This window comes from Halyomorpha halys, unplaced genomic scaffold, assembly GCF_000696795.3.
Source record: "Halyomorpha halys isolate HHAL.00 unplaced genomic scaffold, Hhal_1.1 Scaffold100.1, whole genome shotgun sequence".
In the NCBI taxonomy this organism is placed as follows: Eukaryota; Metazoa; Arthropoda; class Insecta; order Hemiptera; family Pentatomidae; genus Halyomorpha; species Halyomorpha halys.
Genome location: NW_027112088.1, coordinates 791,073 through 805,170, shown reverse-complemented (window position 1 = coordinate 805,170; position 14,098 = coordinate 791,073). Strand labels below are relative to the sequence as shown.

The following is a 14,098-nucleotide window of genomic DNA, read 5'->3' as shown; positions in this document are numbered from 1 at the left end:
TATGAATTATTTGATACCTATAAGCATAAGCCTTTTGGAAGCCATTGGTCTGAATTATTTTGACAGTTTCTTCATTTCCTTTATCATTAATATCGAGGCAGACAACACTGGAGCCTAGTTCAGCATACTTAATAGCTATTTCTCTTCCTATCCCATGGCCAGCACCAGTAACCTAGAATAAAGTAAGAAGTGGTAATGATTTAAAATCATTATAATCCCTTGGGATAAGTAATGAAAATATTTATAAATATTATAATTAGGGTATATCGTATTGTAATTACTAATATATAAAAATCAAGAAAAGGCGTTACAACATCAGAATCCAAATTGAAATTGGTCAAGGAGATTAAATCCATTTGACTTATTTTTGTAGTCAGACTCTAAATTGTTTAGTGTTTAATAAAGCAGATCTTCATAACTGAAAATAGCTTATGACTTCTAAAAAGAACATATGCAGGACAAACACTACACAATAGTTCGTCACTAAATTATTTTGAATTATCACCTATAACTGTTATCTTAATATGTATGAATATTTATTTATAAATAATGAAAAATTTGGACTCATTCCTAAATTTTCCTACTTCACATATCAAAAATAAAAAACAGATTTAAATGTTAATAGAATTAATAAACTAATAAATCTGAGTCTACTTACCAAAACAATTTCTCCTTTTACTGACTTTAATGATGTTGGTATGATGGCATAAAAGATTCCCTCAAATGTCGCATAGAAAATTTTTATTAGGAGAACCAGAATTTCTAATAACAATCTGCCAATAGCATATAACTTAAGCATCATTGTTTCCTCTTGATTTCTGAAATTTAACAGTCCAATGATCAAAACAGATATATATTATGCCATAATTAAATAAATATACATAGAAAAAATAATAGTTATGAGAAAATTAATTTACTTGGGTGAATGATCATGATAAAGTATGTATCACAGTTATTTAAGTTAGCTATAAGAAGCATTTGTAATCTATAAAACCCCATATTTGAATTTATGTATTTAATTAACAGACATTTTTTTAAAGAGTTATTCAGTATGGTTCTGATCAACTATTAGAGAACTTTATAGAATGTATATCTACAATTTTTGAGCCCATCAGTTTATGGACAACAAATTTGACTGGGGGTTGATCTGGTGCCAACATAGAAAGGTAACTTAAAGGTTCACTTATTCGATAAAGGAAGATATGATCCTATTATATGATTAACGCTGATGCCTGAAGAATTATTGGATTTAACCAACTCCGAAGTTTTGGAATGTTAATCAGTAAACAGTGCGATATTAGCGTACAAAACAAGCTCTAGCGGCGCGAAATTCAAAATTCCCACTTATACCATTATTATTACTACTTTATTTAGATTCGACTACTAGATTAGATTAGACAGCTTTCCACTTGTGCTCGCTAAACAGGGATAAACAAATCCCCAACGGATCCTTCTCAGTGGAGGTACTAACTTATAGAATTCTCTTTTGAGGAGTTTTGAAGTTCCCGCCGCTGAAGCTTGTTTTGTTTTCTAGTATCATGGTGAAAGAAAAGTAGAAAACTGTTAGCATAGTTATAGATAGATTTTTTTGTATAAATTCATCGTGATAGTTATCAATACTTTATTTTAAAAAGTAAGCTATAATGTCTCCATATTATACAGTTAGAAGAACACGAATCCATTGATCCAGTGTTCCTCTAACTCGGCCTGTCATAGTTTATTTTGTGACATTTACAGTTTATGTAAATCATACAAAATAAAAATCAAATATTTTTATTTTTCAGCCAATTAAGAAACATAATGCTTGATAAACGTAATGAAACTGAACATTTGAAGGATATCTCTCTAAATAACAGAGCACTGTGACCTAAATTATATAGTTCACAGTATGGCATTGCTTTGAAATTTGGACAATTGTGCATCAACCGGTGTAGTAATTAGTTTTTTTACCTCTTATATAATTTTCCTTTCATATACATAAAAAATGGTTTTATTAATTTTATATGATTTGAAGTTTTTGATATTGACCGGCTTCTTACATACGTAAATTGTTGAAATAATCTTCATGAAATATATTTTCATTAGAGAATAATGTTGATATAAGTTATGGTAAGTGATTATTGATAGAACGTAAAACAATGTTATGAACTAACATTTTAACATTGCAAAAGTTTTAATTTTGTCAGTTAAACTATGTTTTACGACCTTACGCTTCATGTAATTAAATAAACTATTGTGAACTTCAATTAGTGCAGGTTGAGGATATTCTTAATTTATAGTATAGCTATTAAATATACTTAATTACTGATTTGGTATACTTTATAAGTTTTTAATCCCAGACTTCTTAGTCTTACTAGATTTTTATTATTTTTTGTTATCTATGTATGGGAACTTGTGAGGCCAATGGTTCTGTATAAACGTATCATAGGCTAATCACCTTATTTCTTGCTTCATTTTTTGGAGTGAACTTAAAAGGGTGTAGACTGGAAGTTATTGAATTCTTGGCTATTATTTTATCTAAATGTAATTAATTGAAATATTTCTTATTAAATGTATTATGTTAAATGGTGTCTTTGTTTGGTCTCATGTTTTTTTTCCTTAAAATTAAAAGAAATCTATCCGGCCACGGCTCGAGTATATCTATGTATGTTTACACAGGGGTAGACCCAGAAATTGTCTTTAGGAGTCGCAAAAAAAAAAAACTTAATAAAAATCTATTTTTGAAAACAGGAGTCCCAACGTTATTTATACCAGGCATTCAAACCACGTTTAATCTGTGCTGAGAAAAAATGATTAAAAAAACTCTCCTAGTTCGTGGGATTTGAACCCGAACATTTTAGGTCCTTATTTTCTTTAATGTGGAGGTTATAATATAAAATTATCCCAAAGAGACTTTTTCTTTATGGAAGGAAAAAGTGACTTTTGACAAAAAAGTCAATTTTACAGTTGCCTCATTATAGTTATGATATATATATATGATTCCATATTATATGGAATTGAGGTTTTACTGAAAATTTACTCATTCTTTTTATGTTTTATGATGTATTGTTTTATGATAATGCAATTCAGCAAAATATTTCGAGAACCAATAGTCGATTTAATCCATTTTTTTTGTTGATAAATATGCGTTTAAAAATCTAATAAATAAATAAATATTTCCTAGGTTATAATAATGTTAAAGTAGCATGTTTAGAAGACTAATTATTGTAAAATATGCCACATGTTTTCTTTCTTATCTTTTAGACTTTAACATTAAGTAATTATATAAATAAAATTTCGATGTTATGAGATTTCTTCGCCTTTTTTTTTAAACTACACCTTAAACCGAAATTTGTAAAGAAGAGTGTACATGATTTGGAGTTTACAAATTAAAAGGTAAACCTTACAACCTTAAAACAAACTTTTTTTTCTGAATTGATTTTAACACCTTATATAATGCAAGCATTAAAACAGCAGATTAAAAATCTTGTTAATAAATATCTAATCTAGTTGAAATAGATGCACCATGAAATAAACAAGCATGGGTTTAGTTATGGATCTCGAGGGCAGTGGTTCCCAAACCTTTTCCATCGCGGCACCCTTCCTAGTCTGATAACATTGTAATGACACCCATTTCGAGCTAAAACAAATTCAGACACAATTATTCTTAGCGAAGTTGATTATGTAGGAAAATAAGAAAAGCAGTGTAAAGCAAATGCTGGAATGCACTGTATTTTTGCGTTTTTAATTGCAAGTCCTTCTTCGTGATATTTTGAGAAAGCAGCATTTTCATGGCACTCCTGGCATACGTTTGAGAACCCCTGCTCTAACGGCATGGACCACTCAGTGTTCCCGTAACCCTCTACAGAAAAGATTTGGAATAAATACAGAAAGAAATACTCACATTTAATAAAGCTAATCAAAATTATTTTGTTATCCTGACTGATAACTTGAAATATTAATAATAATTAGTATTAATCTTTTTTTCTAAACAATTGCCTCATTAAGTGGTTTCTATTCGGAGTTTCGCGAGACTCTTCATGTTTTTTCCGCAAAATAATCTAAGATTGAGTATTTCTATGTCAACACTACACAATTTTGAACCTTATCATCTAAGATTTTCTTCGAATATCGCTCATGTTTTGAGTAGGTGTCCTAGCCTTTCTTAGATTTGGTTTAAAAGCTGGATCAATTTTTTCGTATTTAATGACAATGAAGGGGTTCCGCCATTTTTATACATCGGTCAAAATGATTCTGCCATTTTCCTACTTCTACTAAAAGATAAGTCAAAATGACAGTAACGCTAAAGATGGACGTAAATATTTTAAGGCCCAGACAGATGGATAACGGCGAAAATTCTGAAATCTGATCATTAAAAATTTCAAGGGAGCTTTTACGCCGTATTTGTAATTGATAATTATTTTAGGTTTTGTTTGTTACTGCCAAATTTTCAATTCAAAATTATAAAGTTTGTTAAAAAAAATGTAAACATTAGTAAAACTTATAAAGCTTTGTTTTTGAAATGAAAATGTTCACGTAAGTACCTCTGCATTTCTTATAATACGTGGTAAGGGGTGAAATAACAATGCAGACATAATTAAATTGGGTTTAGAAAAGCTCAATGATATCTTTTATCGATATTTTTCCATTCAGTAATTCAGTCTCTAGCGAACAACTAACCAGCATTAAATTCCTAATTACCGTTTATCATTTTAGATGGTTCTTCATTTTGATAAAACTCTGACATCTTCCGTGGATGCAAGAAAAAGATTAGTGATATCGAAACATTTCTCATATCTGAAAGGAAAAACCCATTTCGACGATTACGAACTGAAGTAAGAATTTTTCATGATTTTTGTATAATTTGATTTTGGTAGTAATACTATACTGAACTATAAGTCAATGTACATGTATAATGCTTGCCATGAAAGTTGAGGAATGGACAAAGCTTAGACATGATTTTTCTAGGTGCATGCTCTTGCTGTATGACAAACTCTCTCCCAAAAAAGTGATGAGGAAGGCAGACTTCTTCCAGGCCTTGCGGGTGATGGTTGGGGTGACGGAAGAGCCGATCCTTGAACGGCTCTATTGTTCGCTGGAACTGCCCAGCATGCACGGCATAATGTTCGATCAGTGGGTGAGCTTGCTGTCTCTCTACAGCAGAGGCACTCTCGACGAAAAGATAGTCTTCACTTTCATGGTATGATTCAGGAGAATACTATCTATTACTAGTAAATTTAAGGACAATTTTAGATTTAGGAAGAATAAATAGCATTTTTCATAAAAAAAAAGGTCAATTGTATCAATGAAAGGTTTGTTGAAGCGTATTTTTTACAATTGATATACTTTTGAGCGGAGAGGAAGCAGGTGGCATTGGTGGGTATAACCTGTAATTCCGCATTGAATAGCCAACATCCACTAAACAAGGGCGTTTCCTTTATATTATGCTCAACAACAGCTGTTATCAATCCATCGGATTTCCACTACGCTGAATTCAACATTTTTGCCAACATATATCTTGGCACTGACCTAATTAAATAAAAAAGATAGAGTAGATAACCGTGTTAAATTATTTTAAGTATTGGAGAAGTTACTTATTATTCATTATGTAATGCACATACTTAGTACCATGACACAATCATAAATGCTTATTTATAGGGTTAGCAAGAAAGTAAATTTTTTTTTTGTACATAAAAAATAAACTTTAATCTGTCAAATATCTTCCATTCTGTTCGATGACCTGCCATATTTCTGGTAACTTAATGATCCAGGACTCATTCAACGTTTGGTCCTTATTAGCTAGTAGATCATTTAAGTGCGATTTGAAATAATCATTATAAGTTTTTGCCATTAAAAAAGTTTTGTAAGCTTTTAAATAGATGCTTATACGATGATGGCAGGTAGGGACTATAAGGGGGTACGATATCATTTTCCAACCAAGCTTCAATAATTTCCAACATTGTGCTAAAGTTGTGTGAGGCCTCGGTTTGCAATTTGCTAATTTTGGCCTTTTCTCTTAGATTGCTTTCTTTAATTTCATACTTTGTTGGAAGGAAACTGTTTACTTCCTTAAAAGTCAAAACAATTATACATTTGAGGATCGTTTGGTTTATTGAAAGCAGCTCAGAATAAACACTTTTGCACCAAATTAACAACATGATCTTTTTCGGATACAATTCAGTTTTCGATATGGTTTGTGTTGGTTCATCATGTTTATACCATATTTTTTTTTTTCAATTGATGTTAATTCAGACGATCCATTTTTCATCGTTAATGATAATTCGTTTCAAAAGAGTTTTATTGCATTACGTTTGAAATATGTATCATATACTGATTCGTTGTATTAGGTAAATGATATTTATATATATTCAGTTACCATATGCTGTTACAATAAATAAGTTGCAGTAAATAAAGGTGGATGATACAAAGCTACCTGTGATGTAACTATCGAGTTCGCTAGGAAAGGAACCTCAAAGTGTAATTACATCCTAACATTGACACACTACTATTAGCAACTAATCATGGATTCGGATCTAATTATTCCTAAGTCCAGAGTTTTTAGCGTTGTCTAAATGAGGAAAGAACTTACATCAACTCTGAATAATTCATCATAGGTCTTGCGTTCTCTTCTCAATACATTAGAAAAGGTTTTATAGAGCAGTTTATAATCATGAATAAATATTTTTCTACAAATGACACAATGAAATCCTACCGCAAAACCCAACAGGAAGTTTCCGGGCTTAATGTAAGGGAGCTATTGCGTTGTGCAATCCTTTATTCAACAAAACAGCTCTAAATGGTCCTACCTTCTGTGATGGAAGAAGAGGAGGCTTCGAGCCTTCATTACATCATACCTCGGTGCTGAAAGTAAACAAATGGTATGCAGATCTTTCGATCCTGAGAAATCATTGAATATTTCACTTGTATCCCAGTATCCCAAGAGGGCAGTTTAGTTTTCTGCGTCTTCGATTTAAATGCTGATCGATAGTGTTTTACTTCCAAGTTTAACGACTGTCACGATATTACATTTCGCAACAGATTTCAGAAAGAAAACGGGTTGTGATTGTTATTACCAATTTTAGTATTTAAAGAGCTGAGAGAAAAAAAATCATACTATGTTCTTATTAGAGGTAAGATGGATTATTGTTTTAGACCAACTTTTTTTCTTGTTCCTCATATGTGAAATGCAGAATACACTAATATTCGACCCAAAATTTTACATTCTTGTATGAGCCTCCTTGCACAAAAACGAATAGTCGTACGAAACAGAAAATATACTTTTAGAACAGTTGTGCCCGTGGGATGTTACCACTATTTTTCGTTAAAATAGATCATCCGGAAGTGCCACTTAATAGAATAGATTTTACTCCTATTTAGGTAAAAAACGACCTAAACTATTTTGATTGTACTTTGTAAACCAATATTCAATTAAGTTGTTTTTAATATCAGATATACCTTAATCCTGATTGCAATAGTCTGATACGGCTTAAATGATCAATTTTTGAAATATCTTCCTATCTCTGTACTTGTATTATTCTATTATACTAATCTGATAAATTTTTTCGTCGTCATAGTTATTCAACAGTTTTTACTTAATTTCACTTAACCCATGTATGGACTTTTCAGTTGATAGAACGGCTAAATCTGTAAAATCATTCTCAAAATTTTCAATATTAATTCTATAACAATTTAGCATTAAATAAATGATTAAGAGCAAAATGTAAATTTTAGTTTATTGTTATATTTCTTCCATACTTTTACTAAAGAAAGATTTTATTAATTGTACTTTTCTGGAAACTGTTGAAAATTGGAAAAGTTAATTAGTATGTCACCTAAAAGGCTTATTTAGAAAATCAGTTCGGGAAGGTATTGCCACACCGAATAATATAGAAACATAAGTTTTAAAACGAGCGAGGATTAATTTCAACTCATGGTGAGTGAAAGTTGGGTGAGGCGCGCACCGCACCAGATCTTTGGTCTATGCTGCGTTGGCTAGATAGGAAGGAACTTCGCGTTCCGGTGTTCTGGCGGCCAACATACCCGTAATTAAGAAACTCCCAAACTCGAGAAAGTTGAGTAGTTTTCTGTCTCTTCCCTGACGTCAGCGGTGTGTGACTCTTCGTAAGAGGCTTCGACGCAACCCCTCACCTCGAGGATAGGGTGACTCCGTGAAGCCCTGTTAACTTTTTTAATGTTTACTTTGTGGTTATCAACGGTTAACGTCTCATTACGTTTTTATTAGCTTCTTTTTTTTTGGCTATTTGCTTTCTTTTAAGAAAAATAACCTTCTCTACTTATTATCTCTTTTTTAGTTGTCCAGGCAAGCCCTTATATTATAAAATATTTCTCAAATTTTGCTTCTTTTATTTTCATTCTATGGATATTATAATATACCTGTCACCGTTGATTTATCTTTATTTATATTAAAGTTAATTATCATGTTCTCGACTTAAACGATCACGTAAAAACCAGGATGTTTGACCGTCTGATACCACAGGAAATTATACACTAGTGGTTTCCATTCCCTATTTTTAGGGGTGGTATGAACGTACTCCATTGAAATTTTCTGTTCAGCTTTGCTAACATGTTCAGTTTATATTTTCTTTATGAAGTAGGTTGTTGGTAAGGATGGAAAAATGTTATATGCCACTTTTTCCTAAAAATGTGGTTTTCACAATATGGAGTCTCATTCGTTACTGTTTTAACCCCTTAACGTGTACATTCGAGTTAATTTGAGCGGCGCTGTATTTCATGCTGCTATATTTTTTCACACTCGAATATAATGGAGAATTTGAAATAACAATGTGATAATAATAAAATAAATAACAATGATTTATTCTCTGTAATAATCCTCTATATATAGCTTTAGCCTATGTTTACATAGGGAGATAGGTATTATATCAAGGCAAAAAGTGTTGCTTTTTGAAAAACTGTATCTCGCCAACTATTGAAAGTCCTCTTTTAGAGCTCATATTTTAGGATATTTACTCTACTTTAAATAATGTGTTATGAAAAGTTTTAGTGTTGTAGTTAGTTTTAAGGATATGGAGCTCTGAATGTATAATGAGTTAAGATGTTAGGTTTTCTAATTTATTTTTTATAAAATATACTTCAAAGGGAGTGCACCTTAAATACTTCAACATTTATTTTTTAATGGCATGTAATGTACCCCATGTATAATCTAGTTACATTTTTCTTTACTTGAAAGGAGTCAAAAATGATTTTTTTTTTTTATTTCTGGAACAGCAGCTATGTTTTCATTTTTTTTGGTTCTTTTATAACCCATAAGGTTTGAATTTTATCCATTAAGTTATCCAATGCCGGACATATTTTAATAAATTTAAAAATTAGCTAACCTCTTTATTATAATTATAACAGATTAGAACCTGAATTCAATGTTAATTAACATAAGTATTTATTAAGTTTCCATTTCCTCACCATTTTCATATTCCGAGTTCCTACGAGATGACAAGGAAGGTCATACCAAGGGGAGGTAGACAATACACTTCCTATTACACACGACTTTCAAGTAAGTCTTTGAATAATAAACGGACGAGTTGCTTCTTCACGCCAGCATGAATTCATTTACTCCTGGAAGGACATTGATAATGCACTTGTTGGCTATAAATCATCATCATTTAGATAAATCGAAAAGAGAAGACAAGTTATCTTTAGTAAACACCTTTGTGTGTGTTTCTAAGAAGTTGTATTTTATTATTAGTAAAGAAAACATGCCCGATATTTCTTCTTGGTACATTGAGTACTTGTGAACCTTGAGTTCTGTTTAGCACCCAAGAGGTTTTATCCATTGTGCTTTGGGTAATAGCGAAGGTCCCATTCTATATTCCTAAGGCCCTTGGGGGATAGTCTATCGTTTCTGGAATATTCCCGAGATTCTGATTTGCATATCGTATGGACTTCAATTCTCTTTCTGGAAAAGGAATGTATAAAAGAAATTTAAAACATCGAGATTGTAAAACACTTAGAATGTATTAGCTGACCCGGCAGTACTTCGCTATTGCTATTTGAGGATGTATATTGATTTAACGAACACTATTGATAGTTAGATATAAATTATTGTTTTTAGTTAAAATGAAACATTTAAAAATACATTATATGGTTTGGTAACATAAATTGAATAATTCATAGAATCAGTTCTTCTTCTTTATTCTTTATAACTATTCTTCGGAAACTGACGAATCGATTGGTGTACAATAACCGTGAAAAAAAGACATAATTTCTGAGCTACAAACCAAAAACACGTATTTTGTTCATAACTTTTTTTCTGCCCATGATTTTGGGGATTTCATTATATTTAAACCTTCCCATGTCGAAAGGGAACATTTTGAAAATAACTGTAAATTTAAATAGGTCCAGTAATTCAAAAGTTTATTGTGGACAATGATTCGAGCATTCCCCTTTTATATATATAGATTTTAAATTATGAGGTATACCATGCATTCATAAAAGTTGAATAAAATACTTAAAAACAATCCGTTTAGTAATCTTTAGTAATCTTGTGTAATTTGATCTCGGATAATATTCTGAATAGCTTTGAGATAACAGTTACTTTACACTAACTGTATCTTAATATGTATTACTCTTATAGTTAAATTTAAATTTATAATACCAGTTATGTATTATAAAAAAAAAGTAATGGATGCATCTTCATAACCATGTTAGCAGGTTCACTTCTCGAATGCTATTAGGTTACTTTAGAAAACACTTATGAACACCAGGAAATGGAACAAGAAATTATAATCAAATATACTACAGAATGGGATTATTTTTAAAAAATAAGAAAACATTTGTTTACATTATTTATTACTACTATCTAAATTATCATTGAATTTAAATGTTTGCTATTGTTTAGCACAATCTGTTCTCCATGTTATTGGCTCAAAAGAGGTATAAATAAATATTATGTTGTATAGTTAGTCCTATTTTTGACGAATATGTCAGATCTTAATCAGATGCACTTCGTCATATACTCATCATGTGTAAAAAATAGGTAGGTATGACCCCAATTTAATGAAATCGCAAGGACTTCTTATAGAGAAATAAATCGGTTCATGAGAAATAAAGAAATGTTTTAATAAATTAAAGTAATTGCTGTTCAGATATTCTTATCCAACATAAATAGACTTGTTGAAATATCTTAGAGTAATGTATTATTTCTCTTTAATTAACCTCTCTTTTTAAACTTAAAAAAAAAAAAAAAATAGCCGTGTTACAAACCTTGTTAGTGAAGCCAAGTGTGACGAAGTGACTATTTCATAATATCATTTTTAGTATTTTCAATATTTATTCTTTAACAACTTAGTTTTGAATACTTTTACAAAAGAAAAATGTTCAAACTTTTGCTGCGAGAAATATTATAAAAAATACTTTTATGAAAGCTGTTGAAATTGGAGTTTGTTTAACTGTCAACTTAAAGGCTCATTAGGAAAATTAGTATGGGAACATATTTTCATAGTAAATAATATAAAAATATCTTTTCTGCAACGAGGGAGAATTAGTTTTAACTCAAAGAAAGATGATGTTTGCAGCACACCATTTTTATTTGTCATTAAGTAGATAATTGGAGATGATATTCTGGAGTCTTGGATGGGAAGAAGTAGGCATCAAAATAAATGGAAAATGTCTGAAAAACCTACATTTTACAGATGATATTGTGCTCTTTGCAAAAGGCATGGAACAACTGATCGAAATGATGAAGCAGCTTCTGGCATTGTGTGAAGAGGTTGGTATTTATCCGAACTACCAGAAGACGAAACTTTTGACAAATGGTGTGAAATTAACAACCATAAGTTGGTATATGTTGAAGAGTTCATTTATCTGGGTCAGTTAATATCATTCACGGATAGAGTAGCAAAGGAGGTCCAGAGGAGATTGGCACTCGGCTGGAAAAAGTTTTGGTCCCTCGGGCATATAATGAAGGGAAAAACAAGTATTGACCTTAAAAGGCAGGCCTTCGATAGTTGCATTAGCTCAGTGGTCACTGTGACTACAGCTAAGGAGAGGAGATCACGGGTGTGGCAAAATAATATTGGAAGAAGCATTGTGAATGTGAGGAAAAGAGATAGAATAAAAAATGCTTGGATCCAGAAAGAAACAGGAGTCACTGACACACTGAAGATGACAAGATTGAGCAAATGGAAATGGGCAGGGCATCTCCTTCGATGCCAAGATGACAGATGGTCAGAAATCGCCACAGAATGGACTCCATACAACCTTCTAAGAAGAAGAGGGCGTTAAAAGAAAAGATGGAGCGAAATGTTCAAGAGGATGGCAGGACCTCTCTGGTGGAGAGGTGCTAGGGACAGGGATATCTGGAAGAAGAAATGGAAAGAACTCGCCTCCCAATAGGGCTAGTCATATATATAAACTTATTTTTTTCTCTTTATCTTCTTTAAGTGTTTATATTGTATTTTGTAATGATTTTATTTTTTGCATAAATAAAAGGCTATTTTATTTCATTTAATAAGTAGATAATTGATCACGTGATCTTTTATTATACTGATAGGAGAAGTAGTAGTTATGTCTGTTTTTTTTTTTAAGTTATCAGTTTTTCCTATCTCTACTAACAGTTGTTGGCCGTATATCTGAGTTTTTGATTTACCCCTCCAACCTTGGAAATAGGTATTTATCATTTTTCCCCTGGGAGTTGTTATCATTTCGGAACCTCATCATTATGAAGAAACCCATCGGCAATAGCTAGGTAGGGGCAAGTTACGCAACTATCATGAAGGCAGCGGCTCAGTCACAAAGGATCTTCTTGTCATATAACTTACTGATGAAGAATGGAAGATTACTCCCAGATAATGAAGCTCTAGCAATGACAAGCGTGTTTTTGTTGAAAACGTTAAGCTCCTTATAGTGTTTAACTTACTTACCTTACAGTTGTGGAATTTAAATCGCACTTGAGAGAAAGATACTACAAAGAAATAGCAAATAACTTTGCGTTGTAAATAAACTCAAATTATGATCTAATAACTTACGAGCAACTATCATTAGAATCAAAACATTTAGTCACCATGTTGATATAAGAAGGGTCCAGTATTTCACCCGTTGTATTTTCTTAGCGATAAATGCATTCAGAATAAAAATTAGTTGCAAATATGTAAGATTAAAAAATTTGTTTCTCAGCCGTGTTACAAACCTACTATATTACTCCACTACAATTTCAACTCAAACATCATAATTTTTAAAATTTATAATTATAAATTCTTCTCAAAATGTTCTGCAAGTATCATCCGAAGTATTCAGAAACATTTCTAAATTTAATTTTTTTTGGTCTACAAACTTTTCATACCTAATATTTTCAGTTGATAAAAATAATCCCTAGAATTTTCATGGTACACAATTTGTTAGGTATTGGTATCGAGATGTTTTTGTTGACACAAGAATAGTGGAAAAAAAAAAAAAAAATTGAAAACTGTATCACAATAACCCATGAACGGGACGGGCTCAATACTTTTTACCACCGTACTGTTTCTTGAACAGTTGTGTAAGAAAGTTAATTGTTCATTCTTACGCTCAACCGCCAGATTTTTCTCCAATTAAGGGTACCGTCTTTATAGAGGCTGGATGTGTGCCAGGAGGGTTCCCAAATCCACAGGGTTGACACAGGTCTACACAAACTGAATAAATAATTATCTGTCAAGGTCGAATTCGAACTCGGGTGAGCTTACCTCTTCATAGTTAACCTAAGTTTAGTTTGTTTTTAATCTACTTAGTTATTAATAATTACATAATAAAAAAATTAGACAATGACAACTAATGAGCTAATTTTGGAAGATCCAAAATGAGGACTTAATTCTTTAAAAATAGTAGTTACTAACGCAAAGAAGCCCTTTCAAAACGCAAAAGGTTGTTCTGATTTTTTTACATATTTGGGTTTAGATTGACATTAAAAACATAAATTTGCGAATTCGGCATACGACCGGAAGTTTATTTTTTGGAAGAAAAAGGTTCAGATTTACCATAATTTCCATTCCTTGCTCAGTATTCTAGAAAATTAAACATTGAGTTGATAACCAAACAACATATTAAACCTTGAGTTGATGTCCAAACAACATGTTAAACATTGAGTTGATATCCAAACAACATGTTAAAC

The 14,098-nt window shown here is 31.4% G+C and overlaps 2 protein-coding genes across 3 annotated transcripts in view; one reads left to right on the top strand and one right to left on the bottom strand.

Moving 5' to 3' along the window:
* Nucleotides 1-14,098, bottom strand: part of LOC106677467 (epidermal retinol dehydrogenase 2) — a 75,545-nt gene that overhangs the window by 7,084 nt on the left and 54,363 nt on the right. Inside the window, exons 2-3 of the mRNA XM_014415415.3 lie at nucleotides 659-818; nucleotides 18-172 (exon numbers count right to left, since the gene is read on the bottom strand). Of these exons, the coding sequence (XP_014270901.1) occupies nucleotides 18-172; nucleotides 659-818 (315 nt within the window). The remainder of the gene's footprint in view (nucleotides 1-17; nucleotides 173-658; nucleotides 819-14,098) is intronic.
* The window catches only part of LOC112211957 (calcium-binding protein NCSA), a 41,902-nt gene continuing 31,023 nt past the window's right edge, over nucleotides 3,220-14,098 (top strand). For both annotated transcript variants that reach the window (XR_010844116.1, XM_024364364.2), the window contains exons 1-3: nucleotides 3,220-3,375; nucleotides 4,696-4,814; nucleotides 4,948-5,179. Coding sequence is in view for 1 of the 2 variants with exons in the window: in XM_024364364.2 (XP_024220132.1) it covers nucleotides 4,696-4,814; nucleotides 4,948-5,179 (351 nt within the window). In the remaining variant the exon portion in view is untranslated. The remainder of the gene's footprint in view (nucleotides 3,376-4,695; nucleotides 4,815-4,947; nucleotides 5,180-14,098) is intronic.